Source organism: Rhipicephalus sanguineus, chromosome 11 (assembly GCF_013339695.2).
Source record: "Rhipicephalus sanguineus isolate Rsan-2018 chromosome 11, BIME_Rsan_1.4, whole genome shotgun sequence".
In the NCBI taxonomy this organism is placed as follows: Eukaryota; Metazoa; Arthropoda; class Arachnida; order Ixodida; family Ixodidae; genus Rhipicephalus; species Rhipicephalus sanguineus.
In genome coordinates this window covers 44,871,203-44,895,865 of record NC_051186.1, presented here as the reverse complement: position 1 = coordinate 44,895,865, position 24,663 = coordinate 44,871,203, and the positions used below count along the sequence as shown (strand labels likewise).

The 24,663-nt window shown below is 43.9% G+C and overlaps 1 protein-coding gene across 2 annotated transcripts; it reads left to right on the top strand.

The window, feature by feature from the left end:
* The first annotated feature begins 186 nt into the window (after positions 1–186).
* LOC119373641 (integral membrane protein GPR180) lies at positions 187–20,976 on the top strand. Of its 2 annotated transcripts, none has more exons than XM_037643694.2 (7): positions 187–835; positions 6,875–7,049; positions 9,276–9,509; positions 10,080–10,217; positions 11,787–12,042; positions 15,243–15,406; positions 19,400–20,976. In XM_037643694.2, exons 1-7 carry the CDS (start codon positions 339–341, stop codon positions 19,433–19,435), a joined length of 1,500 nt encoding a protein of 499 aa, XP_037499622.1. In that variant the 5' UTR covers positions 187–338; the 3' UTR covers positions 19,436–20,976. The 2 variants fall into 2 exon arrangements, with proteins under 2 accessions (XP_037499622.1, XP_049276265.1); XM_049420308.1 differs by having other exon boundaries at positions 15,243–15,416.
* Positions 20,977–24,663: the final 3,687 nt, after the last annotated feature.

Sequence of the window (24,663 nt, the reverse complement as noted above, 5' to 3'; positions counted from 1 at the left end):
GCTCGTATCGAGTCGGACCGCGCCGGAGCCAAAGCACTTACAAAAGTCGAGTCAATCCAGAAGTTGACTTGAAGTATAGCGCCTCCTGGCGGCGTCTTTGCGTGTCGTGCTGCGGATCGTCTAGCAGGAGCTGCGGGTGCGGGCTTGTGTTTGCTCGACCGCCTCAAGTGAGAGGACGCGGGTATACGTCGCGGTCGTAATGCCTCCGACGTGAAGAAACGACGCCCCATCAGTGTGGTGCGTCGCGACGATGTCTCCGCAAGTCCAGTTAAGGTCGTCAGCATAGAAAAGGCGAGCCGTCATCATCGTTAGTTCACCACTCCCGCCCACTGCTACCGATGCGCCTTCTTCGTGCCGTGTTCCTGCTACTCGCCGCTACCGCATGGAGTGCGCAGTGCCTTCACCTGCGGGGCACCTTCCGCACGGGACAGTTCTTCACCTTCCTCGCAAAGTTCGGCTTCAAGAAGACCGACCGGCATGACCACGAAAACACGCTCGGCTACATCTACGGCAACGTCACAGCGACTTCGGCAAAGAGAGGCGACCTCACGCACCGTGGCACGCTTGTGGTCGCCGACAGGGACAACTTCCTGGCCTTCTACGGCAATCGGACGCAGGGCTACGCTGACGGCAGCTCGGCGTCAGTCTGCGACCTCATGTTCGCCGGCATCAACCGGGTCGCCTTCGACAGCAACTGCAACCCCAACGGCACGCAGGACTTTCTCCGGAACGTACCCTGCGCGACTGGAAAGCTATGCGAGGACGAGGACAAGCCCAGTCGCGTAGTCGCCGGCCACCAGTTCACCTACACCGTACGCGATCTTCATCAAGCTCGGTAAGCTGGCTATCTTGATTGTTGGAGTTTAACGACCTGCTTGTGAGAAACGCCGTTAGGTCTCCGGAAATTTTGACCACCTGGCCGTTCATTAATGTGCATCTAAATCTAATTACACAGGCCTCAACCATTGTCGCGCCTCCAGCGAAAATGCGGCCGCCGCGGCAGGGATTCGATCCAGCGACCTTCGGGTCAGCAGCCGAGGAAACCACTGACAAGCTGCCTGTCTTGATCGTGACCTCAGTAAAAACAGAAACTATAGGGCCCGATTTGGCACGACTGTTCGTAATAATTTAAGAGCACCACACAGGATGAGCGAGCGGTCGACCTGTCATTCCGTGTTCTAGCGACCGCATTCGCGTAAACACGGAGCTTGACTTAACGTCATTCAACATCAACAACAAAACAGTTCTCCGCATTCCGTGTCGTGCCTGCGCAGCTGTGTTCACCCGAATATACGGCCCTGCAGCACGTCGTTACAGCGCGATTACGCGAGACAACCTGTATAATCAACTGCATAGCCGGCCCCTATTACAGCTCATCTAGGACATCGAGCCAGCAGGCACGCGTCTTTCTAATGTTTGCGACCGCGCATATATAACTCACTCTGTTTAGGCCCGTGCGGGCCCTCTTAACGTTTTTTGTCTTCAGTCGTTGTAGTTTCACTCGCGGTATGCTAATTGGCACGCGCTCGCGCGCACCTGCGAGTTAGCCCACAACTCAACCCGTTCGGCTTGTAAACATCCTGCTACATACACCCATGCCATGTGTGCGCGGTGCAATTGCGAAAGTCAAGTGCTTCCGTGCGCGCGGGAATGAGGTTGGAGAGAGCGATGATCCAACGGAGCGCGCGGAGTACAGCGGAACCGTTTTCGAGGTTGCATCACATACGAGTTAGATTGTTGAGTGAATAAGGCAGCTGGGTTGAATTAGGACAGTACGTGTACTGTCCTAAAATTGTCCTGAAATTTCTTTTTTTTTTTTTCGCTTAACGTAAGGGTTTGGGCAAGTTGGTAGTTCATCGTAAAGGAAATTTCAACAGCGCGGGAATAAACACGAGTGCACGAAAAGAGAGCTGACACGGACAAGTGCTGACTTTCAACTTTTTTTCGACACAGAAGACCTCAGGGTATTCAAGGAGCTGACAGAAGCCGATCTTTAATACGTAGTTCGGAAAATTATTATTGTGATTGTCGAAGCCATTAGTAGACTTCATGATGGACATTTGCCTCGAGAAGTAGAATAAACGTTCTAGGTTCACTGGCTTGAATACTAATGAGAGGTGTTCGCCGTAGATCTTGTCGACACTGTAAATATTATATGCGTACGTTGTGCAAACGTGTGCTGTAACAAACGCGCCATCCGTTCCGTTCGTTCTGTGGACGGAAGTTGCATGCAAGCTGTAATCATCACGCTTGTTGTTGCGGCGGTTGTCAATGTTTTCATTTGCTCGGCTTTTTTTGTCGTTTTTTTTTTCTTTTGAAGCGGCACACATCGACGCGGAGATTTGTGTCACACACAGCCGCGGCTTGTGGCGAACCATGGTAATCAAATGTTTTTTTTGTTTGTTTTTTGGTCAAATATGCATGGCCAGGAACGCTAGCAGAGAGAGCGGACGGCGCGCGTTGAGTTGATCTGAAGTCTAGAACACGTCTAGAGGAGGTCGCGTGGTCTATCGCACGTCTAGACATGTCCGCTACGCGGCGACAAGAAAGGAAGCAACCTAAATATGTGGGGGAGAGCAGTAATGGGTGTGTAACGTATTCGTCTAGACTGTCGCTAATGCGTAGCAAAAAAAAAAAAAAAAGAGAAGGAAAGTGAAACGGGGGGGGGGGGGGGGGGGGGGACTGACGGCGGCGCGTTTTCAATTTCGGCCCTGGAAACAAACCAGGAAGCGCGGAAAAAACGAGCGCGCGCGGTTTACAACAGGTAGTTCCAGTCTGGCGCGTCCTCAGCGTCTGTAGTACCCAGCGTAGTTTCGCCGATTCTGGGTCAATCCGCTGCGAGAGAGGCCCGCGCACAAGTGGTTCGATGGGCGGAATATGTTACACTGGCGCGGAAAAGGAAGTGGTATCGCGATGGGTCGAGTAGTGTGTGTCTATATATATATATATACATATATATATATATATATATATATATATATATATATATATATATATATATATATATATATATATATATATATGTGTGTGTGTGTGCGGGTATGCATGCGTACACACACTCGCACGTAATAAATGCCGTGGCCATTGCCCCCTCCAAATCTGTTGCTATCACATCCGCAGACCTTTGGGCTGGTCCATATGAGATACTATGCTTGCGAGGGCCCATTTTTCGTTTATCTTTGTTTTCTTTTCTTCGCTTTACTGTACGTGTTGATAAAGCTTCCACCCAGAAGCGTATGCGCGTGCCTGTGTGATTCTGCACACCTGAGTGATAAGCCTGCTTGTCACAAACTGGCCTCTGTTGCAGTGTCCATAAAAAAAGAAAAAAAATGGGGAGCTTGAATGTGGAAACTTGTGTTTGTGGGAAGGGAAAGGGGGCTCCGACACGTATGGCCTAGTTGTGTATTCAGGTACGCCATCTAAAAAGGTCATCTCGCCTTTTCGAAAGTCAAACTTGAAGATACTGTTAAAGAGAGCACCTAAATAATACTTAAAGCATCCTCACTTACTATAAGTTAAAGCAACAGTTGATCAGTTTAGGAGGATTTATTTTTTTTTTAAATTGAGTGGAAGCCCCCAAAGTTTTTCAGCAGAGGGGAAGCTAGTGCTTGTTCATACCTTCTCTCAAAGAGTCTTGTCGGATGGCGGCGACTTGCAGATCAAGTGCTCTTGCTCCGTTGTAAGTTGTAGGTTTAATTTTAAAATAAGACTGCTGGCCCTGTGTTAGCGAGATCGAATGCCGATCGTGGCGGCCACATTTCAATGGAGGCTAAATGCTAGAGTCCCGTGTATTTCGGTTTAGGTGCACACTAAAGAATCCCAGGTGGGTGAAATTTCCTGAGCACTCCACTATGGCGTCCCTCATAATTATGATGGTTTTGGGATGTAAAACCCCAACAATTATTAATTTTAATATAAGAGATGGCTGTTTTCATTGAAAGCAGTACCTCCAGGTGAATACTGATAACGCGATTTCTAATAAATTTAACTAGGACGTAGATGCTTCATAGAAAACCAGTGACACACTGACACGTATTGGTAATGAACATGTTCACTACTTTTCTGTATAAGTCGACCTTTTATTGTGCAACTGGAAAGAGGTGAAGGTCTATCTTTTAGGTTTACCCGTTTTGGTGAAATGTCATTACTGAGATGATCAATATCAGACCAGAGTGGCAATTAGTCCAGTTAACAGTGTTTACTGCTTCTCATCTATCTGCTTTGGCTACTATGTCGTACAACCTTCGGCACTGTTATGTTCCAATCTTGCGTGGCATTTCAACGAGCGTGCGTTGTATAACATCTGCACTGAAGGACAGACCTGTCGCTCAAAATGCCACTCTGCCAGTGTGAAGAAAATTGTATAGGTCACCACAGAAGCTTAGCTTTCCAATTCAACCAGTAGAAATGTGCTTTTCAATCTCAAGTAATTAGTTTAATAGCCTATTAGGGAAAATGCTCATTAGGTAATATTACATTCTGCTTTCTTGCACAAGTAACACTCGCATCATTGAATGATCCAGCTTACAAATTGTCGGCTAGCTTTGAAGATTGGGCCACTTGGTAAGAAAGGTGTCTACCTCCTTTTTTTGCCTTTTTAGCAATGTTTTTATACTTTCTAACGAGCTTGATAAGTCTAAGTTAGACTTAAGAATTAAATTCACGCTATCAACCACCATTGATCTGTTCAAAATTTCCGCACAACTCTTTTCGAAATGCACAGTACATAACTAGCTAAGTACTACGTTGCAAGCATTAAAACACCGCGTTGTCACAGCCTGCCATTTTGTTATGTCGCATCGGCTGCTTGTGCTGCACATCATATTGTAAAAAAAAAAGATGGTTTCAAATACGTGCAGTTCTCGAAAACTGCTTTTTCAGGCGATACCTGGAACGAGAATTGGGCGAGTCACGTATCATCACTCTTCTATACTCAAAACAAGGGCACTGTTCTGTTACTAGCATATCTGACAGCTGTTTTTCTTACACAATGTATTGCTGCAGCGTAGCTCGTCTGTACAACTTTCCAGAGTGAATGCAGTGTATGAAAAAAGAAATGGCAATCTCAGCATGGAAACGGGAAACAGTTGGTCTGCATTTATATTATTTTACTTATTCATATTCTTTCTCTTGTCAGAAAACTGGCCTAGTTTTCCCGCTGTATTTGAATGAGAGAACATTTTATTTTGGGTATATTTTTCTTGTGAACACCTGCTTCTTGTTCTTTTATCTTTGCAAAAGAATGTGCAGATTTTCAGATTGTTCTTTTTTGTATTAACACGCACAGTTTTTCTTCCCCGGCAGCCAGTTTTCGCTGACTTGTGAAACTATTAGCGTCAGACTCAATATAAAGGTTGTCTTTGTAAATCAAACCTTCTCAAGTTTTGTCCTGAGTTCTTATCTAATCAGACTGTGTGCAGTGATTGTGCTTGAGCATACTACAATGACTCATGCATAATGACGCATGTGCAATTGAACCGCAGATAAGATTTTGACAACTGCTCTTGCTGCTATTGTGCTTTCAAAGTTAGCTTGCTTTTACAGTGCTCATGTTGGTTCAATAAAAAGTTTAATGCTGACCTAATGCCTTGGCTGCTGTATTGGTCAATGTTACAGTACATGACAATACAGATGAATCTCTATAAATGGAGACAGATTAAACGGAACTGCTGCCTCAACATAACTGCCTCAGATTTAGTTTGTTTCATACCTGACTGCTGCATCCCCATATATTTTGTCAATAAATGAAACTCCTGTTCAGTAGAACATATTGCTTTTCTTTGTAACATATAGGTCATGTTCTGGAACACATTCTCCTGGCCTGTTCACTTCCTTCTGAAAGAGGTTCTTAAATGTATGTGGCAAGAAAGTTCAGTGGACTTACAGCAATGTCTGTCGTCAGTTTAAGCTGCATTTTTTCTGCGCCACAACTGTAGCTTGTGTTAGCTTTGTTTTAGTGATTTAGGTTTGATGTAGTGGGGAGTCGCATAACTAAAATGGTATGGGTATATATCCACATGTTACAGGAGGTGTTTGAAGCTAAGATGACCGCTGCACGCGAGTTCCATGTTGTGTACCGCATGCTTTTCACAGTTTCCCCACGTATATACAGAGCAGGAATTTGACACACAATTGCGCTATTATTTGCTCGTTGTGCTCCAGACTATTGCCAGACATCACAATGATAATGATAAGGTATTTTCATGCTTTCCGTGCCCTAAGGCATTAGAGAGGAGTGGTGTTACAAAATATCACTAAGAACATTCTTGACGGTGAAAGTGTCAGTAATCATTGCTATGTAAGGATCAAGGGAATCCCATTTGCTGCTGCTATGGAGGATAAGGAGCCAAAGTAGTATGTGTTAGTGTGGCATGTGAAAACGACCACTTTGTAGTCACGATTACTGCAAGAGATATGATTGAACTATTGATCTAAGGCTTGTGAAACAGAGTCGAGCATAAACATTAACAGCATGATTACTGGACAGACAAGTTATGGTTAACGCTCATAGAAGGCACGCATGTTTTCTAGTGATTTGTTATTAATTAATGTTTGACAGTGAGGCTGGCTTAGTCTACCCTGTGCTCTTGCCGTCGTCTCATAGTGGTGGTAGTAGTAGTAGTAGTAGTAGCACTATCATAAGATAGTAGTAGTATCTACATAAATGATGATGATGCTTTTTTTCAAATAAATGAAACAATATGACGATGCTTGAAATGAGAATGACGACATTTTTTGTACTGAAAGTCATCATCGTTGTCATTATGGCTTCACTGTCCAATGGTTAGCACGGCATGCAACTGGCTGAATTTTTCGCAATCTGTTAATTACTTTATGGGCATGTTGCAATGCTCTTGCCTTTTCCGTGTTTTAGGTTTTGGTACGTCAGCATGGTCTCGTGCTACCGGGAAGGCAAGGGCAAAGACTGCAAGTGGAAAGACTCGGTCGACGAAGACATTGAGATAGCGTACGACATCTGGCTTGTGAATGGCAACCCGGCCGCCCCCTCGCACAATGTTTTCGAATACCAGTTCTCCTTCGAGCAGCAGGTACGTTTCTTAAACTTTTGATCTGTTTTGCTTCTTTGCAAAGATGTGTGCGCTCTGGCTCCATGCATTGTCACCGACCTCACCTGCCAATCTTTCAAAACAGGTTTACAAAGATCTCAGACAATGAGAGTAAATTGAATGGGAGGGGAAGAAGATATTCCGGGCAATGTCATGTTCGCTGTGTCTTCTCTGATTGGCTTGAAGGGTAGCCAAACCTTTTCTGATTGGTCCCAGTGTCTGGCATGACCGGATTCAATTTGGCAGAGTACGTAATGGAAGGTGTGTTCTGTTGCTAAGTGCAATGATGCAGTCACGAATTCCACATAGGACATTAGGGTTCTTATTGTGGCTGTATACAAAAGCGCCTGTTTTTCTAAATTACAGTGCACTCAACTGAGGTAAACAATGAGTCATTCCCTAAACTCTTCAAATTCCCATGCATAAACCTCGCCATTTTGTGTCAACAAGTTTAAAAAATCACAACGTAGGTCGTGACGTAATTCCTCTCAAATTAAAATTCCCCAGAGCTAATGGTGCTCTCTTATGTGACTGGCACTGGTAGTGCTGGAAATTGTGCGTTGTGACAGATCCTTGCTGTCTAGTGGCCTCAGAGATTGTGCCACAACCGTTCCACTGAATCTTGAAGGCCGTTGATTGTCTACTTTGAAAAAAATAAAAGAGAGACGACCCCCACAGAAGGGGCAGCACAGTATTTGTCAAAAGTGCAACACAGCAGCATGAAGATCCGTGGATTCTACTGCTGAAAATTCATTGAAATTGGCCGCATGCATTTTATTTTATATGTAAATTCAGTAAACACATTTTTTTATTGGTCGTTGCTGTATTTTTCTTCCAGTGTTTAAGTAGGACATGTTCGGGGCATTAAAATATCAGTTTAGCTTAACATAATGTTTGCATTTACAGTCCTTTTAAAGAAATTAAGTTTCCAAGTTAACCTGCTCTGTGATGGTTGCTGGTGACATGCAGCATGGGTTATACCCTGTTCTCACTCACTGGTATGCAGGGTGGATGACCTGCTTAAAATTTTAGTTTATTAGGATCTGCCTTTCCTAAAAACCCTCCTAACGACAACTTCACGTTTAAGGCTCCTTAGGTAATTTTGTCGTTCCCTCTGAATCTTCCTAATGTTAACTTCTGTTCTACAACACCCTTGTGGTGCCATTATTTCTGAGGCTCTCTAATGTTGTCAGACCTCAAGGTCTCTCTCATGCCATAACACCATGAGGCTCTCTAAATCTCCCCGATGTTGTCACCACTTTTGATCTCCCTCATGTCTAATGTTGCTTCCTTCTAAAACTTTCATGCATTTCCATTAGTCCTAAATCTCCCTACTGCAACACCTCTAATCTTCCTAACATCTTTTACTGACTTTTCTTCTAAAACTCTCTTGCGCTGTTTCTAAAACTCCGTCATGCCATCACCGTCTAAATCTCTCTCATGTAACTTCTGTCATAACGTCTGTTGTCCCAAAAAGTCCCCTATTTCATGATCCCTGTAGAAATCTCAATGTTAATGTCCCTCTAACTCTTTCTAACATCACCCTGCAATCTGAAGCTCCCTGATCTTCCTAAAGATCCCTGCAATCTTAATTCTTGCAATATAAAACTCCCTAATATATATTCCTTCTTGCTATTGTCCACATGGGCGTCATGTCCCTCTAGGTCTTCCTAACATCACCCCCCCCCCCATCTGAAACTACCTAATTTTCCTAAAACTTCCTGCCATCTTGATTCCTGCAACTTAAAACTCTCTTATGCCATCACCCTCTATATCTCTCTTACATCATAATGTCAATTCTCCGAAAAAATCCCCTATTTCATAATCCCTGTAAAACTTTTAACTCTTCTCAACAGAACCCTGCCATTTGAAACTCCCTGCCATCTTACTTCCTGTGACCTAAAACTCTCTAATGTCTCTTCTATCATTTGTCCACAGGACTATCATGTAACTTAGATCTTCCTAACATCACCCTGCTATGCTAAACTCTACGTCTCTAAAACTGCCTGTCATCCTAATTCCTGCAATGTAGAACTCCCTAATGTGTCTTCCTTCTTGCTTTTGACCACAGGGCAGACATGTCCCTCTAGCTCTTCCTAACATCACCCTGACATTTGAAACTCCTTAATTTCTCTAAAACTCCTTGCCATCTTAATTCCTGCCATCTAAAACTCCCTAACGTCTCTTCCTTCTCGCTTTCGTCCACAGGGCAGCCTGGAGAGGGTTCTCCTCTTCTTCCTCCTCTACCTGGTCCTGGCAGGACTGCAAGTGTACGCTGTCATGCGACAGAAGCACCTGGTCACGCGACTCTTCACGGCTGCCCTCACCCTGCAACTCCTCTCGTTCCTGTGGACAATCACGCACCTCGCAATCTTTGCCATGGACGGCGACGGCGTCCCGTCGCTCGGGATCGTGGGCGACGTCAGCTACATGCTGTCCCAGGTTCGTAAATCGTTCAATACAGTGTTTGTAAATAACTAAGTTTTCCTAAGAGGCGGGACCTCTAAGAGGATGTGCAGCTATTCACAGGTGAGCTGAAAAAGGCTTGCCTGGCAAGTCACATTACATCATCATCTGCCTGACTATAATCACTGCCGGGCAGAGGCCTCTCCCACGTTGCTCCAATTAACCCAATCCTATGCTTGCTGCAGCCATGTTATCTCCGCAGACTTCTTGATCTCATCTGCCCACCTAACTTTCTTCCTCCCTCTCATGCGCTTGCCTTCTCTTGGAATTGAGTCTGTTACTCCTAATGACCAGCGGTCTTCTTGCCCTCGCCCTCGCGCTACATACCTTGCGCATGCCCATTTCTTCTTGATTTCGTCAAAGATGTCCTTAACACCCGTTTGTTCCCTGACCCACTTTGCAGTCATCTTTTCTCTTAATGTTGCACGTTTCATTTCATATTGCATTGTCGTTTTAACTGTGTGGACTGCCTTGGGCTGCGTACCGCTGTTCATGTGTAAAGAAAATGCCATTACATTCTCTTTTTTTTTTCTCATATTTGCGCAGTCTCTCTTCATGCTGCTTCTGCTGCTACTTGCCAAAGGTTGGGCCATCACACGTACAGAGCTGACATGGAAGCCAGTACTGTTCTGCATTTGGCTGGTCTACAGCTGCATACAGATCCTGCTCTACGTCTGGAACATGGTGAGCCCCTGTTCAATGTTTCGTGCTTTACTGGATTTTTGTAACAGCGAAGCTGTTCTTAGTCGAGGCTTCCCCGTCCAATGGTGTAGCGCTGATCACGTGGCATCGCAGTGTGGCGAGAATGGGGCCTCGTAGGGAAAGGAAGGGCTGCGCCGTGCCGAGAGTGGCGAAGGTGAAGCTTGACGAGTCAACCAATGAGAGGCACGCCAGGAAGGGGGAGAGTGAGGCCTTGTGTACAGAGTGGACCAATGAGAGGCGTGTCAAGAGGGGCGAGAGTGAGGCTCAGCGGAGGAATCCAGCTGTTTTGCGAGAAGCAGGTCAGTAAGTGTCTCGGAGGAGTATAAAGGAGGGCGTTGGTTCTTGGTGAGCTTGCACTTACATAATGGCCAAGACTGCTTCCGAGGAAGAAGCCGCCCAATGTTAGCTTCAGCAAGAGCTGATGCAGGAACGGCAATGTCGTCGCTGTGCCAACGATGGGAAGACTTGAAAAACATGGAAATTTGATATAGCCTGATGAAGGAGGGTATCAGCTTCGCTGTTTCGACAGTGTTTGCGAAGCGGAGCTGGCTGGATTTTTTTTTTACATAGTAGGTAAGTCCTGCAAAGGCTGCAAAGAGTTCTTGCATTCATGACCTAGAAATGCACTCAATCCTCTATATAAGCGGGAAACGTGCGTTTCCAGTGCTCATTTGTCCGCACCTCACTGTGTCCTTGTGTGTTTGCGCTGTATTACAAGACGAGGCTCCTCTCACAAAATGCATTCTCGAAATCTGATACTATTGCCGCACGTTTCATCACATCAATGTTGCTGAAGCTTTCTCGGTAGTTGTGCAATTAACAAAACTAATGGCAGCTGAGATAGGGAGAACTTGATTTTTGGAGCCTTCCTGTCTTTGTTTTTGGTAGAATCTCTACCACTTTTATTCACGAGAATTTCAAAGATAGTGGGCTATGAGACCTTTATTGACAGGTATTGACAAGAGCAAGAGAGGCCCTCATACCCATTGAATACAGGTCAGTGAGCTTGCAGGCATAAGTAAGCCATTCGTATTAGTACCTGTTTGTGTGAAGAAAGGGAATATAGTGCCACTATCCCATGCTTCACTGATGGGGCACTTGTTTGTATGCTTTGGCATTAGAATGCTGCTGCATGGTAATCTTGTTACATTGTAACATGCACAGTGAAGTAAACATGGTTTAATATTGCCGAGTGCAATGTATTATGAAATAACACATGTACAACTGCATTGCATGTTTTTTTTTCTATCTTACATCTGTATTGTTCTGATATTGCTCGATAAGTTTATTCAGAGTAGTTCAGTTTTGTTGCCTATTTTTCGTAACAAGGGATACCAGGGCATATCATCATATGGCAACATAGCAGTGATTCTATTTTGTTATTTTTGCTTAATTCACAGCGCAGCAGTGTCCTTTCAGATTGGTCCATGCCACCAGCATTGCAGAACTCGATGACCTTGCGAACCCCAACAGTCATTGCACCTCGACCGTTGCTCAAGTTGACGCTGCCTGCCAACATCTAATCACTTCTTCCCGTCGACCTCTTTGCAGACGGAAGTGGACGTGATCGAAGAGATTGACGAGTACCAAACGTATCCGGGCTGGATCTCGCTCTGCTTCCGGCTCGTGGTGACCGCCTGGTTCCTCACGGAGTTGCGGTCGACCATGATGGACGAGAACGACCACAGGAAGCTGCGCTTCTACCTCCACTTTGGCGCGGGGCTTCTCTGCTGGTTCGTCTATCTGCCCGTGGTGGCGCTCATCGCCCTCCAGGTGTCGGCCCTCTGGAGGCAGAAGTTCATACTTGGTGAGTGGGAGGCGAGGGCATTCGTCTATTACTATTAACATCCCACTTTCAAGGGGAAGCATTAGCTCGGTGGTCAAATCCTGTGTTAGGTAGCATTGCACAGCGTAACATAATCTTAGGGGGGTGGGGAAAGGTTTTTGAATGAGCTAAAGGGCACTCACTTGAAGGATTAAAGGGACACTGAAAAGAAAAACGATTTTTCTCATTAGTAAATTACTCTTTCACAATTGCAAAATTGCCATTCTTGCCACGAGAAGGCATTTGGCAAGCAAGAAAATACACAAAAAGAAGATGCGGGTGGCGATACCACCTTGAAAGTTCATGCACCAGTCGCCGTTATGTCGTATATTTTGACAGCGTCTGCCAGGTCCTACGCAGTTCCTGATCGGTAAAAATGAAGTAAATTATCCTTTGAAGGGGGGGCGTAGACTTAACATACCAAGTTTCAGATAATTTCCTTGAGTCAATGTCGCCAAAATATTAAAAAATGCACTTGAAATCTGTGACATCACGTGCGGTGATTTCGGTGCGAAACTTTGGCCTTGATTTTCTCCTCTATTAGTAGACCTATGATGGTGAAATTAATGCCATTAGAGTTCTCAGATTACAACTTGTCAATCTAAACCAATTCATTGTTTCACTGTAGTGTCCCCTTAAATGTGATCCTGTGTAGAATGAAGAGTATTCAGGATAAACCCCTACACGTGGCAGCTGATTGGGCTACCTAGTTCGTGATATATAATCTTAGGTGTACAGTACTCACGGATTGAAACGCGGCATCATTCTTTTAGTATAACGAATGCTGTGAGATATTGCTTGCAATAAGCTCGTCACGTCACTGTACATCTGGCTGCTAAAGGTAATGTTGGCGCTGATGTAACGGTTCCGAGTCAAAATTATGTTGATATGACACGACCTGTAGATGCTGGGAACAAAGGTGCCATCATTAGTCCTAAATTTTTCGCGTTTCAATCTGCTAGTACCGTACGGTCGAAGGTTTAATGTGGACAAAGAAGAGCACAGACTGCCAGCCAAGGATTTATCGGCAATACGCCGAATATATTGTCACGGGGACGTGACGGTGAAGAAGGCTCCAGCAGAACTCGGAAATACGGAACTTTTTATTTGGGTGAACTTGTGCCCGGAAAAATTAAATGTCAATTACAAGCAATACACGCTGTACACTGATAGCGGCAAATAGAGCGTCGGCCGTCGGTAATCTGATCTCTGGTAAGGCGTGTCGACATTTATACATGCAGCATCGAAGGTTGTAGTGTTATTGCTGGTGCTCATGAAAGCTCTCGAGTAAACTTGACTACAGTAGACTCTCATTAAACGGAACCTGAAGGCATCATGAAAATATGTTCCATTTAACGAGAGTCCTGTTTACAGAGAGATGGACGGGGACGCAAAATACAGGTATGAAACCGATCATATTAGAGGCAGTTGTTCTGTTTAAGCAGCAGTTCTGTTTAAGAGATTTTCGTTTACTGACAGTCTACTGTATTTGCGTCCTGTTCGTAATCTTAACAGGATGATCTCAAATAATTGCGAGGCTTTCCAAACATTGCAGCGCGGTCTGCGCCGAGCATTGAGAAGTTTTTCTGGGTGAAACCTGAATACATCAAAATAAGACAATAAATGCACGTGGCAATACCTATACAGGGGCAGGATCGGACGCGAAAGAACGACATTAACAAAACTTACACGCGAGTGTTTTCCTTCTTTCACAAACCCTACAACATCATTTGAGTTGGTGTTCGTTGCTTCTTTTTTAGTAAATACCTATGTATTAAGTGTATACGTGTACATGTGTGCAGGTATACAGCATATTTACTCGAATTTAGGCCGGCCCCGATTCTAAGCCGACCCCCGAAATTCGCAAGGCCGGAAAACAACAAAAACTTAATCATTGTACTCGAACCTAAGCCGACCCCCCCACTTTCGCACGCATTTTTTTTCGAAAAAAAAAAAAAAACATTGGCTTAGATTCGAATAAATACGGTGCATGTTTTTCCCTTTTGTTTTCTTTGCTATTAGCTGACCTGTACGCACTTTGTTGCGTATTGTGTTGGACTGGCCACTATACTCGGTTACAACCTAAGCAAAAAATGTAAGCTCCACCTACAGCCGTCATTGTCCCTCCCACAGAGAGTTCGCATAATTGCTCCATCGAATAGCGCTTACTCCTTTTTGTGGCATCAAGCATTTCCTGTGTGTTTGAGATAGTTGACTTCCCCATACAGACACACGTTTGTGTCTGTGGTTTTGTGTCGGAACTTGAACGCTCTGGTAAACTTCGTCAGGGATCCTGACGCCGCTTCTTAGTTAAACGTAATGTTTTAGGTAGTAATGACGAACCTTCAACTGTTAATATGCACAGCATTTGCATTAGCCAAGAAAAAGTGCTTACGGTTCCAGCAAACACAAGCTGCCACAACCGTCTCTCACTGGTGAAGGGCAGAGCATACGGTTCTGAGGGCGGAGTATATGTTTCTCTTAGGTTGTTACTGAGTATAGCCACTTTAGGCTATTGGTCCAAATAATCCTTGTATATCCCCTTCCGGCACAAATTATGATTGACTGTCTGAAAATATCTCAGATTTGCAGAACATAATTCCAAGGCACTTGATATCACACTCGAAGTAAGAAAATCAAGTAATATGTTGTTTTGTGCTAGGTTTAATAAATAATCCTAATTAGTGTGTAATTAAATTGCAATTCCGCTGTAAGTCATGTTCCATTCTTACATAAAAATAAATGGAATCGTAGGCTGAAAATGTATGGGTAACTTGTTTTTGGGTGTATTCATTTAGCGTAAAGAAAAAAGATACTTATGACGTTGGTCTTGGAATGCGGCATGTCGACCGAGCTGTCAAACATTGTAGTGTCTTCACCAAAGTGGTCGGCTGTAGTCATGCACAGAACATTGAGGTTATGGCAAGACACCTTGACTATGCAGAAGGTTCATTGCATCCATTCGCTCTGTCTTGGCCAGTAGTCCAAAGAACTGGCCAAAACATGTTGCGTCCACATATGTGAAGGCTGCACCTCAAGGGAATACGCAATTTTCTGTTCATGAAAATAAAGTTCCATTGATTGATTGATTGATTGATTGATTGATTGATTGATTGATTCATTGATTCATTGAACATGAGCAACGCTTTTCCATCATTGTCTTGTCCGTTCCACGCACGCAGGCATCAGCTCCTGCGCCGACTTCCTGGCGTACGCCATCATCACGCATCTGCTGTGGCCCACGCGGAGTCAGCAGTACTTCCAGCTACAGTCTGAGCTCGATCCCGGCGACGAGCTCGAGGAGCTCAACGAGGCGCCACACAACCTCCAGGCCAACTGTCGAAAGGTCTAAGATTGTTGCGTCTTTTGGCCTCACCCCCCTCCCCCCCTCATTCCCCCCTGGCTCCCCCACCCCCCCTCGAAGAGCGTCTGAAGAGCACATCAGCCACGCATGATGCACAACAGAAAACCTGTTACAGCCACAACCCTGCCTGCCTGCCTGCTTCGTTCGTGCCTGCACGTCGGGTCGTACCGCATGATAGAGTTCTGCACAGCTGTGATCTGTTCATCGGTATGCCGCTCAGACATCGTTAACTGACACCTTTTGTTTTTAGATGCTTTTGTTTTGCCACTCTCGTCTGCCATTGCAGCTGTGTTTGTGATGCGTTTCGCTTATTTCAGCAAGTTCAGCGCAGGCATCACTTTGAATTTGAGGTGCAGGGTGATACAATAGTTACAGAAGGAGGTAAAAAAATTGAATATTTCCAATAAATGTTCAGAAAGGAAAATTGACAATGACCCGATTGTACAAGGAAATCCATGCGGATTTCTCAGAAAAAAGTTTCTTAGTAGCTGAAAAATTCATCGTGGTCCGGGGACGGGACGAATTGCAGTTTCCAGTTCATCTTATTTGCAGTTTCCAATAAATGTGCACTGTAGCAGGATGCACAGTTATCACAGGAAAATGTGGGGTTGTCTTTATTTTATTTTATTTATTTTTTTGTCCTTAATAATGAGAAGGTTTTACAGCCAGAGTATGTAGTTAAGGTTTGTCACCCTGAGGCAGTGCCACTGTTGCCCGGGAGCTGTTGTAAAATTGTCTCTTGCAGTCCAGCATTCTGCCTATATCTAGTTTTTTTTTTTTTTTGACACCAGTACACTGAGCGTCTGTTGCTTATTTCGACTGAATTCCATTTGATGATGCCATCAGCTTTGAATCGCCATGGTGCTGGCTGGGCTTTGCATTGTAATCTTGGCTTAGCATTATAATCCGCTGAGTCATCTTGGGAATTTTGCTGTGTCGAAAGAACTGATGCGACTGAAGTGCCACCTGTTGGCGTCAAATCCAAAATTTCTGGATAATTGAGAAGAGGAGTATCTGTGTGGGGGAGGGGGCACTTGATTAGCATTTTATGGTACTTATCTTTGTCTCAAATATGGCCGTTTCAAACCACACTTCACAAAAACCTTCAGGAAGTGCTACTATATCGAAGTGTCTCATTTTACGTTAATCCAGTATACTGAAGCATTCCTGAAGCCATCTCATGTTTTTTTAATCTCTTTGTTCTTATCCATTCCAATCAGTATTTGTGGGCAAACCAGCTGAATAGTGCAGTGTTTTTGTTGCATCTTTGTAACACCTATTGCTCAGCTCCGCTCACTCCTAACTGTCGTACCCAGAGTACAAAGTTTTGTCGTGTTGCTTCGTTTTCTCTTGCACTTCCCAAAAAGAAAACATTCTCTGCCTGCGGCTGTCCTCTCTCGATCGCACCGGCACAGTCATTTTGTTCCCAGTACCACTTTGTTGTACGCACCTTTTTTTTCAAACTCTTTCTGAAAGATGCTGTGATGTCAACCTTCCTACTAAGATATCTATCGTTTCTGACTGCTGGTGTTCTGTGGAGTACCATTAACATTTGTGTTTGAGTAGCCCTATTGATGCATGCTTAAATGACTGCAGAGGGAAGTGTTACGTCATGTTAGGTTTGTATATTAGGTTTCTAATAGCTCCAGAATTGCCACCATTAGTTGAAGTACAGTTTACTAAATATGTGATCGGGCAGGAGAGATGGGTGGCAGTACTACTGGCCTACTTTTAAAGTGCTGCACCTGCTCTCTCCTAGAGCTTTTTTTTTTTCGTACTAATTCCCTAACTTTGTTGTGGAACTTTTGCTAACATCTTCTGCTCGAACGCATACTGAAGTTATGTGGAATCCGTGTCGTCACTACGACAGCAGTGACGCCACAAGATGAAGTTCAGAATATAGAACTTGGAGCTTTGTGTCTTTTGTTAAAGCATCAATTCAGGTAGCCTGTTTTGTAGAATTAACATCCTCCGTTTGGTGTCTATTTATATTTTGTGTATACGCCATCTAGCAGTGCCTACATTATATAGACAGTATTCTTATCTCGCCAGAGCTCACAGGCTTTGGCGGCAATGTAGACCTCTGTTACCATGACGAACTGTGTTTTGGGGCACAATGCATGCGCACTGTTGCTACACGCACGCGTTCTCTCACTGTTTTGCCAGCCACCATTTGTATTGCACCCTTGAGTATTGTTTTGTAGCCACCCTTACATTGTTATAGTGCTTGTTGTTTGTTGCTCCATAGTGTTTTGTTTATGCCATTTTTTTTATATCTTGTTGTATTCAAAGGTGCAACCCTATAGTCCTTGTGCACTTGTTGACAAACGAAACACATGCACAGTATTTCAATCACGAGAGACCCCAAGATACAAGCATATAACTTATGTATAGCAGTGCCATTGTATTTTTCTGCCTACAACAAAGACACGATAAAGTGCTAGACTTGGCTAGATGTGATCACAAATCTGTAGTATTTGTAACTAGCACAGGAATTCACATTGGACAAGGGGACAAAAAGTGACAAGATTACATGTGACGAGAAAATGACAAACAAAGCATAGAGAGTGGTGAAACTAACAGCGCTCGTTAAACAACACAAAGCCAGAATGTTTAAAATGTCCTGCTCTAATCCCAGTATCCAAGTTTTTCTTTTTATGCTTTTAGTGTCAATTTTTTTTCTTTTGCATTCACTGCTGTTAGGCCATATTGAATAGCTTTTGCAGCCCATCCTTGTATATCAGCATTTTTGATTTAGTTGCCATGTAGTTTTTTTTTTAATTTTTGCATTGAGGTTTGTGTAATGCCATAATATTTGCATGTTTTAATGCATCGTATCATTTTTTTTTACAAGACCTTGTCGATCTTGCTCTTTCTTACATTCCATGCAGGCCTTTCAGGACTAACAACTTTTTTATTATTATAATTTAAGAAAAATGTACTTACTCAAAGTGTTTGGTGCTTTGCCTCTTGCATGGCCAGCACTACGTGTGTGCTTTTCTGTTGCTTACGTGTTCTTTTTGTGTACGTGTCGTGTGTTTTTCAGGAGTTAGAATGTAAGTAGATCCAGTCATGAGCATGATTACAGCTTTACTGCCTGCCTTTGAATCTTTTTCTACTGCGCACGACGTACAAGAAGCAACGCCATCAAAGTCGAGGAAACTTGCATGCCAGCGTTTTCGTTCAACACTGCCTGTGAATGTCCAAAGCAGCAGCTCAATTGTTGCAAAAAATTTTAGCCTTAATATCCGCTCAGGATGATTTGTTGAAGTAGAAGGAAAAGACAGACTGGCCAATCACGTTGTTCCTTGGGCCTACTAATTTATTTGACACTTGTGGTCACTTTGCGCAATGCATTTCAGTGCATTCCCGGTTAATACGATTTTCCTGATAATACGTTTTATCCGTAAAATGCACTGACGGGGGGTCTAACTGCGTGTGCTTACAGCTGGCACATGAATGCATGCCTCATTTCACGATCAGATATGCCGTAAAATGCAGAGCATACAGTGAATGCAAATACGACATATATTGGCGCAACTCTTGGTCTCAGCTAAAGAATGTTATACGATAACATAATTGAGGCTCCTAAGTGTAATACAAGAAGCGAGATTTATATGCTAAAATCTGGGACAAGGAATATACGCGGCATTTTACGGCGCTCGAGATTCGATTTGAATATCCGCATGCTGGCACACTTTCAATTCTTATGATATTCACGGTTCATACGAATGTCTGGATTCTACATTTTCTCTCTAAATGCTCGACCAAGTGGTGTTCTTTTATTCGCACATTTTAATGACTGCCACACAGAAATCACCGCCGGCACAAATGTGCGTGCCTGGTTTTGCCGTTGGGTTAATGCAAAATGTGATTTGCGATATCTGCATGCTCGGCAATCGGGACCGCGACCGCTTCATTTTCTCTCTCTCTCTCTCTCTCTCCAAAAATTTTTCTTTTCTTTTTTCTTTCCAGCAAACTAAAAGGAGTCATGCGAGCATCTTCTGTTAGAGAAACGGAAGCACCCACCGCAGTCGGTAATGACTCGGCAAGAAGAGGCTACATCTCTTTTTAAGTGCTTCCCGCTTGCCTGCCGTCGCAAAAAGCCTCCCGACGTGTTTTGACGCTTCTGCTACACGTTGTTTACTATACGTAGCACCCGCACTTGTTGCATCGAGTACTTACGTGTACAGGATTGTTTTTTAATTCCGGAAAAACTCGTCTCGTTTTTCTTTTTTCGACGGCGCGGAGTCGTTCCGAAGTGGCCGTCGTGGTGCTAGGGTTCCGGTTGCGCACGTTTCTGTTCGCATCGCTCGTAGATGGACCTCTTGCGTGTGACCGTGGGAGATCCGACGATAACGTCCTTTACATTAACCATTATTGTCGTGTTATGCCAACGGACACCTTGGCCTAGATAGGGCTACGTCAGACAAGCCAGAATCTTGTAGCGTATTAGACGTAGAGATGGACGCCATCGACACGCACTTGTGTGCGACATTTCCGTGCCACATGTTAAAGAGATGACTCGCCCGGCTAGGTGGTCCACAAGACTCTTGAATGCCACCTGTAAAGACTAGTTTAATAGAAACGCCACTATACTTTACGCCTGTGCAGCAATGCTGAACTAGTCTAGCAAGGAGAAGTGTATGGTCTAGAAAGGATGAGTGTGCGGTCTGCCAAGGACGAGTGTATGGTCTAGCAAGGACAAGTGTACGGTGTCGCAAATCACGATGTGCCTATCTCGTTAAGATCGGGTTAAGATTGTTTCGCGCACGAAATGCTTCTCCGTGAGGACTTCCGCATTGCTTCGAGTCTCGCTTAGCAGAAAAAAACAATTGGACTCATAATCTCAGCTTGCTCGAAACGTCCTGCCTTTTAATGTAGAGTTACCCGAAGTAGCCTTTGCGCAGTTTTAAATTGAATGGTGGACAATCGTTTGGACCGTGTTTGCAGCGTCGTGTTTTTTGCAAAGACGTCTTTCCGGTGGCCTGTATAGGTGCAACGCAGTGTTTAGCGCGACTAGTCAGCAACTTGTATCAAGGATGATGACTGTACCACTATGGCCGATTTTTTTCCTGAGAAAGCTGTGATCTTCTGTTCCTTTTCACTTTTTCCTCTCGTTTCCTGTTTTATGTCGGAATGTATTGAGGGACGCTGAAGTACACTTGTGTTAACAGTGGCAGTGCACCGCCTTTTTCATACGGTGCCAAGCGCTGCCCCTCCGAGGAGTCTTCGTTTTGAACGCCCCTCCAATGCTAACTATATTGCAACGTTTCATGCAATGACTAGCTATGTTGGAGGCATGCTTTCTTTTTTGTTTGTTTTTTTTTCTCTCAGTGTATGTTTTCTGCGATGCCTTCAACATCTGATTTCCTCTTTGCCGTGCTGTCTCCTATTTTCCTAAAAGCCGCGTTTCTGTTAATTTTCTTGTTCCAAAGTTCTGACTGATGAGTGTGTGCCACCAGAGCATTTATTACCTGTTTCTCAATGATTCTGGTGTCTTGTAACGATCTGTTGTTGGTTTTAGAAAAGAAATAAACTGATGCAAGAATAAGCAGTGTCAGTGTCTCATTCTGGATCCTTGCCTCAACACATGCGCTCTTGGGAAAATCAGCTGCAACTGGTTTATAGACATGCGTTCAATTATTTCAGATGCTCTGTAACTTGGCGGTATTTTTCGCTAGTGTTTTAAGGTTTGGGACCCTTTCTTAGTCCATAAAGTGAACACTAAAAGAATCAATATCTGTACTAATTTAATATGTTCTCAAATTGTTTTGCCTATTATGATAGCCAAGCACAAGGTCTCCATCCGACTTGTCGTTGAAGAATAGGGTAGAGAATGTAACTTTATTGAATATGTGGCCTTTTGTATTGCAGAATGTATAAGTTCAAAGGGCTGCAGACAATGATACTAAAGGCACGGGTTGTTGGGCCAAGCTCTTAAGGAAACATCGAGTGTGTCTGGCCTTGTCATGTTCGTTTTACTCTCAATACACTAATTCAAAAATTTTCAGCGATGCTTACCGAGCACCTTTTGTAATGTTAAAAAAAAAACTGACCTTCAAGGAACTGGTTCGTTCTAAAAAAATTACTCAAAGGACAACTCGATACGTGTACCGTACACTCCCCGTTTCTTGCAAACTGTGATTGTCTAAACTCGATCATTCTCAAGCACTTCACATTTGTCCTTGCACTTAGTGCACGCACCTGACTTTGTTTAGCTTTTTTTTGCGGTGAAACGACTGAACAATTGCACACACAAGACAGAGTGCCAACATTCGGCTGATGCTCATTGTTTGATTTGGCAGGTCATAATCGCAGAGCGAATAACAGCGTAACTATTGACTTGTGTAAATTGCTGTTCTGTAGAATGTACAAGCTTCCATCACAAGGAAATAATGCATACGAAAGGACAGTGTAACTTTTGTGTGTTGTCACTTTCCCATTTGATTACAGGATTAGTTGTTATGAAAAACGAAAGCGTGGCCTTTTGCAAGACGTTGTTTTTATCTCTAATCACAGCTTGTGTATTCTCCAGGATCAAAGAATACTGATGTCAAGTGTTAAACATTGCTCCGCCTTGTCTATAATTAGCAAGATGTCAAAACGCACAGGTTTAGCTTAGCATGCTTGTAGTGCCTCAATCGGTGTTGTAAGTTTGTCGCCATACTTCTGAGAGCCTATTGAATAAACATAATAAGCCGTAATTTGGAATGATATTGCGGCTTTCAGGAAGCGCTCAACTTTGTGCTTAATTAATTCAATAACATCGTGTGGTAGATTCAGGCCCGTAGCCAGGAATTTTTTTTCGGGAGGGCCCGCATGCTGAAAGCCTTGACTAATTTAGAACAACACTGATTTTCAAGGTAATATTGAAAGACGAGCTAGTTGGTACGAGTGCATCGTAACTTATTTTTAGCGCACACTGACACACGGACACAGAAAAAGAAGGGTACAACACTAGCGCTACTATCAACTGAAGGTTTTATTCAGAAAAGGAACATTTATATATCAAAGTAGTCACCCTCTGCCCATGCGCACCGTCGTAATTTCAAATCCATATCATCGTACCATATCTCATGTGTTCATTATCCGCTTTAGCAGTGACACTTCTTTTTCGAAAATTGTCACTGACTACAGGATGATTGCCTAATGTTGATGTGTATCAACATTAGGCAATCAAGGCTGTATCAGCCACCCGTCAGTGACAATTTTCGAAAAAGAAGTGTCACTGCTAAAGCGGATAATGAACACATGAGATACGGTACGATGATATGGATTTGAAATTACGACGGTGCGCATGGGCAGAGGGTGACTACTTTGATATATAAATGTTCCTTTTCTGAATAAAACCTTCAGTTGATAGTAGCGCTAGTGTTGTACCCTTCTTTTTCTGTGTCCGTGTGTCAGTGTGCGCTAAATATAAGTTACGATGCACCGATTTTCATAATTTCTTCTCGGTAAAATACCTCCCTCCATCAGAATTTGGCTCCCCCCCCCCCCCCCACCTGGTTACGAGCCTGGGTAGGTTGCAGTGTTGATGCTGCATTCTAGATTTTCTTCTCAAATTATTATGTGATGAATGAGGTTTCGCATAAAGCTACAAGAAGATGCACTCACAGACTCTGTTTATTATGTTTTTTATGCAATAAAATTGGGGCAGGTACGCACTAGTGGCGCGACGACTGAAGAAACAAAAACGATGCGGGTGGCGTTCCCCTCCTCTTCACCCTAACTTTCCTTTCCCACACTGTATACTATACCATACATGGCTATGCTATGCATCGCCATCTACCCTCCATTCCTTCCTCACCCTCATTCCCTTTCCCACCTCCTTGCTTTATCATACTATACGTGGCTATCGTTATCTTTCTTTCGTTCTCTCTCTATCTCTTTCGTTCCCTCTATTTCTATCTTCCTTTCTGTGTCTTCGTTTCTCTCTCTACCCGTTCTCTCGCCCATCCAAGTTATTGCATCCCATGCCGGACAAATGGACAAATCGGCGCAGCGGGAGAGCGCTCGCCGGGCGCACGTGTTTGGGGAGCGAAGCAGAAGGTGAGGAAGAGGACGATGAGAGTGCGCGCGGGCCGACTTATTGCGTAGCACACTCTAGAAAGGTAGAGGTTGTCCATGATGATGATAGTTTTTGTTGACGCGAAACGGCAGAACGGTTTAAGCTCGAGCTTAAACAACTCCACCGTTAAAGGGACACTAAAGTGACACAATGACTTGGTTTAAATCGATAAGTTGTACTCCGAGAAATCTATAGCGTCTTTAATGTCACCATCATATGTTCATTACTAGAAAAGGAAGTAAAGGTTAAAGATTCATTTTTAAATCTCGCGCCGAAATCTCCGTGCGTGACGTCACTGACTTCAAAATGTATTTTTCGTACTTTGGCGACTTTGGCTCAATGAAATTTTCTGAAACTTGATGTGGTAAGTGTATGGCCCCTACAGATGACAATGCACTTCATTTTTACCGTTTAGAAACTGCGTGACAGTAGACGCCGTCAAAATCTATGACGTCACGACTAGTAGTGTGAGAATTTCAAGGTGGCATCTCCACCCGCATTTTCTTTTCGCGCGTTTTCTCGCTTACCAAGCGTCTTCTCACGGTAAGAGTGGTGCTTTCGGGATTGTAAAATTGTAATTTACCAATACGCGAAAAACTTTTTAGGGGCGAATGCACCTTAGGGTCTAGGCTTGTCCGTTGTGTGGTGTCCGTGCTCACGGCACAGCACCTTGTAAAATCCCCTAAAAAAGGTTTCACAATACACTAAGTATCAATCATAATTGTGACAGAACCATATAAAACACCTATAGAAGCACAAACTCTTTATAGTAGTCAGCGACTTCAACATACACATTATTATGGACCTCAGGACCGCGCTTTGTCGTCGACTCTTCATGTCACTCAATTTACATTATATGGGGCAACGCTCGGGTAACATATGTGAGACACAAAAAAAAAAAGGTTCAACAGTACACTAATATCAATTATAATTGTAACAGAACAATATAACACTCCTACAAGCACAAACCCTTTATACTAGTCGGCGACAACAACGTAGACATTACGGACCTTAGGACCTAGCTTCGCCCACTCGTCATCATTCACTTCGTGGAGATGCGTTCCATATTTTTTTCTCTTTAGTGTCCCTTTAATATGCAAGCCTGGCTTTGATCGTGTCACTCGAAGAAATGGCGCGCGCGGGTTGTCTCAAGAGCTGCACGAAC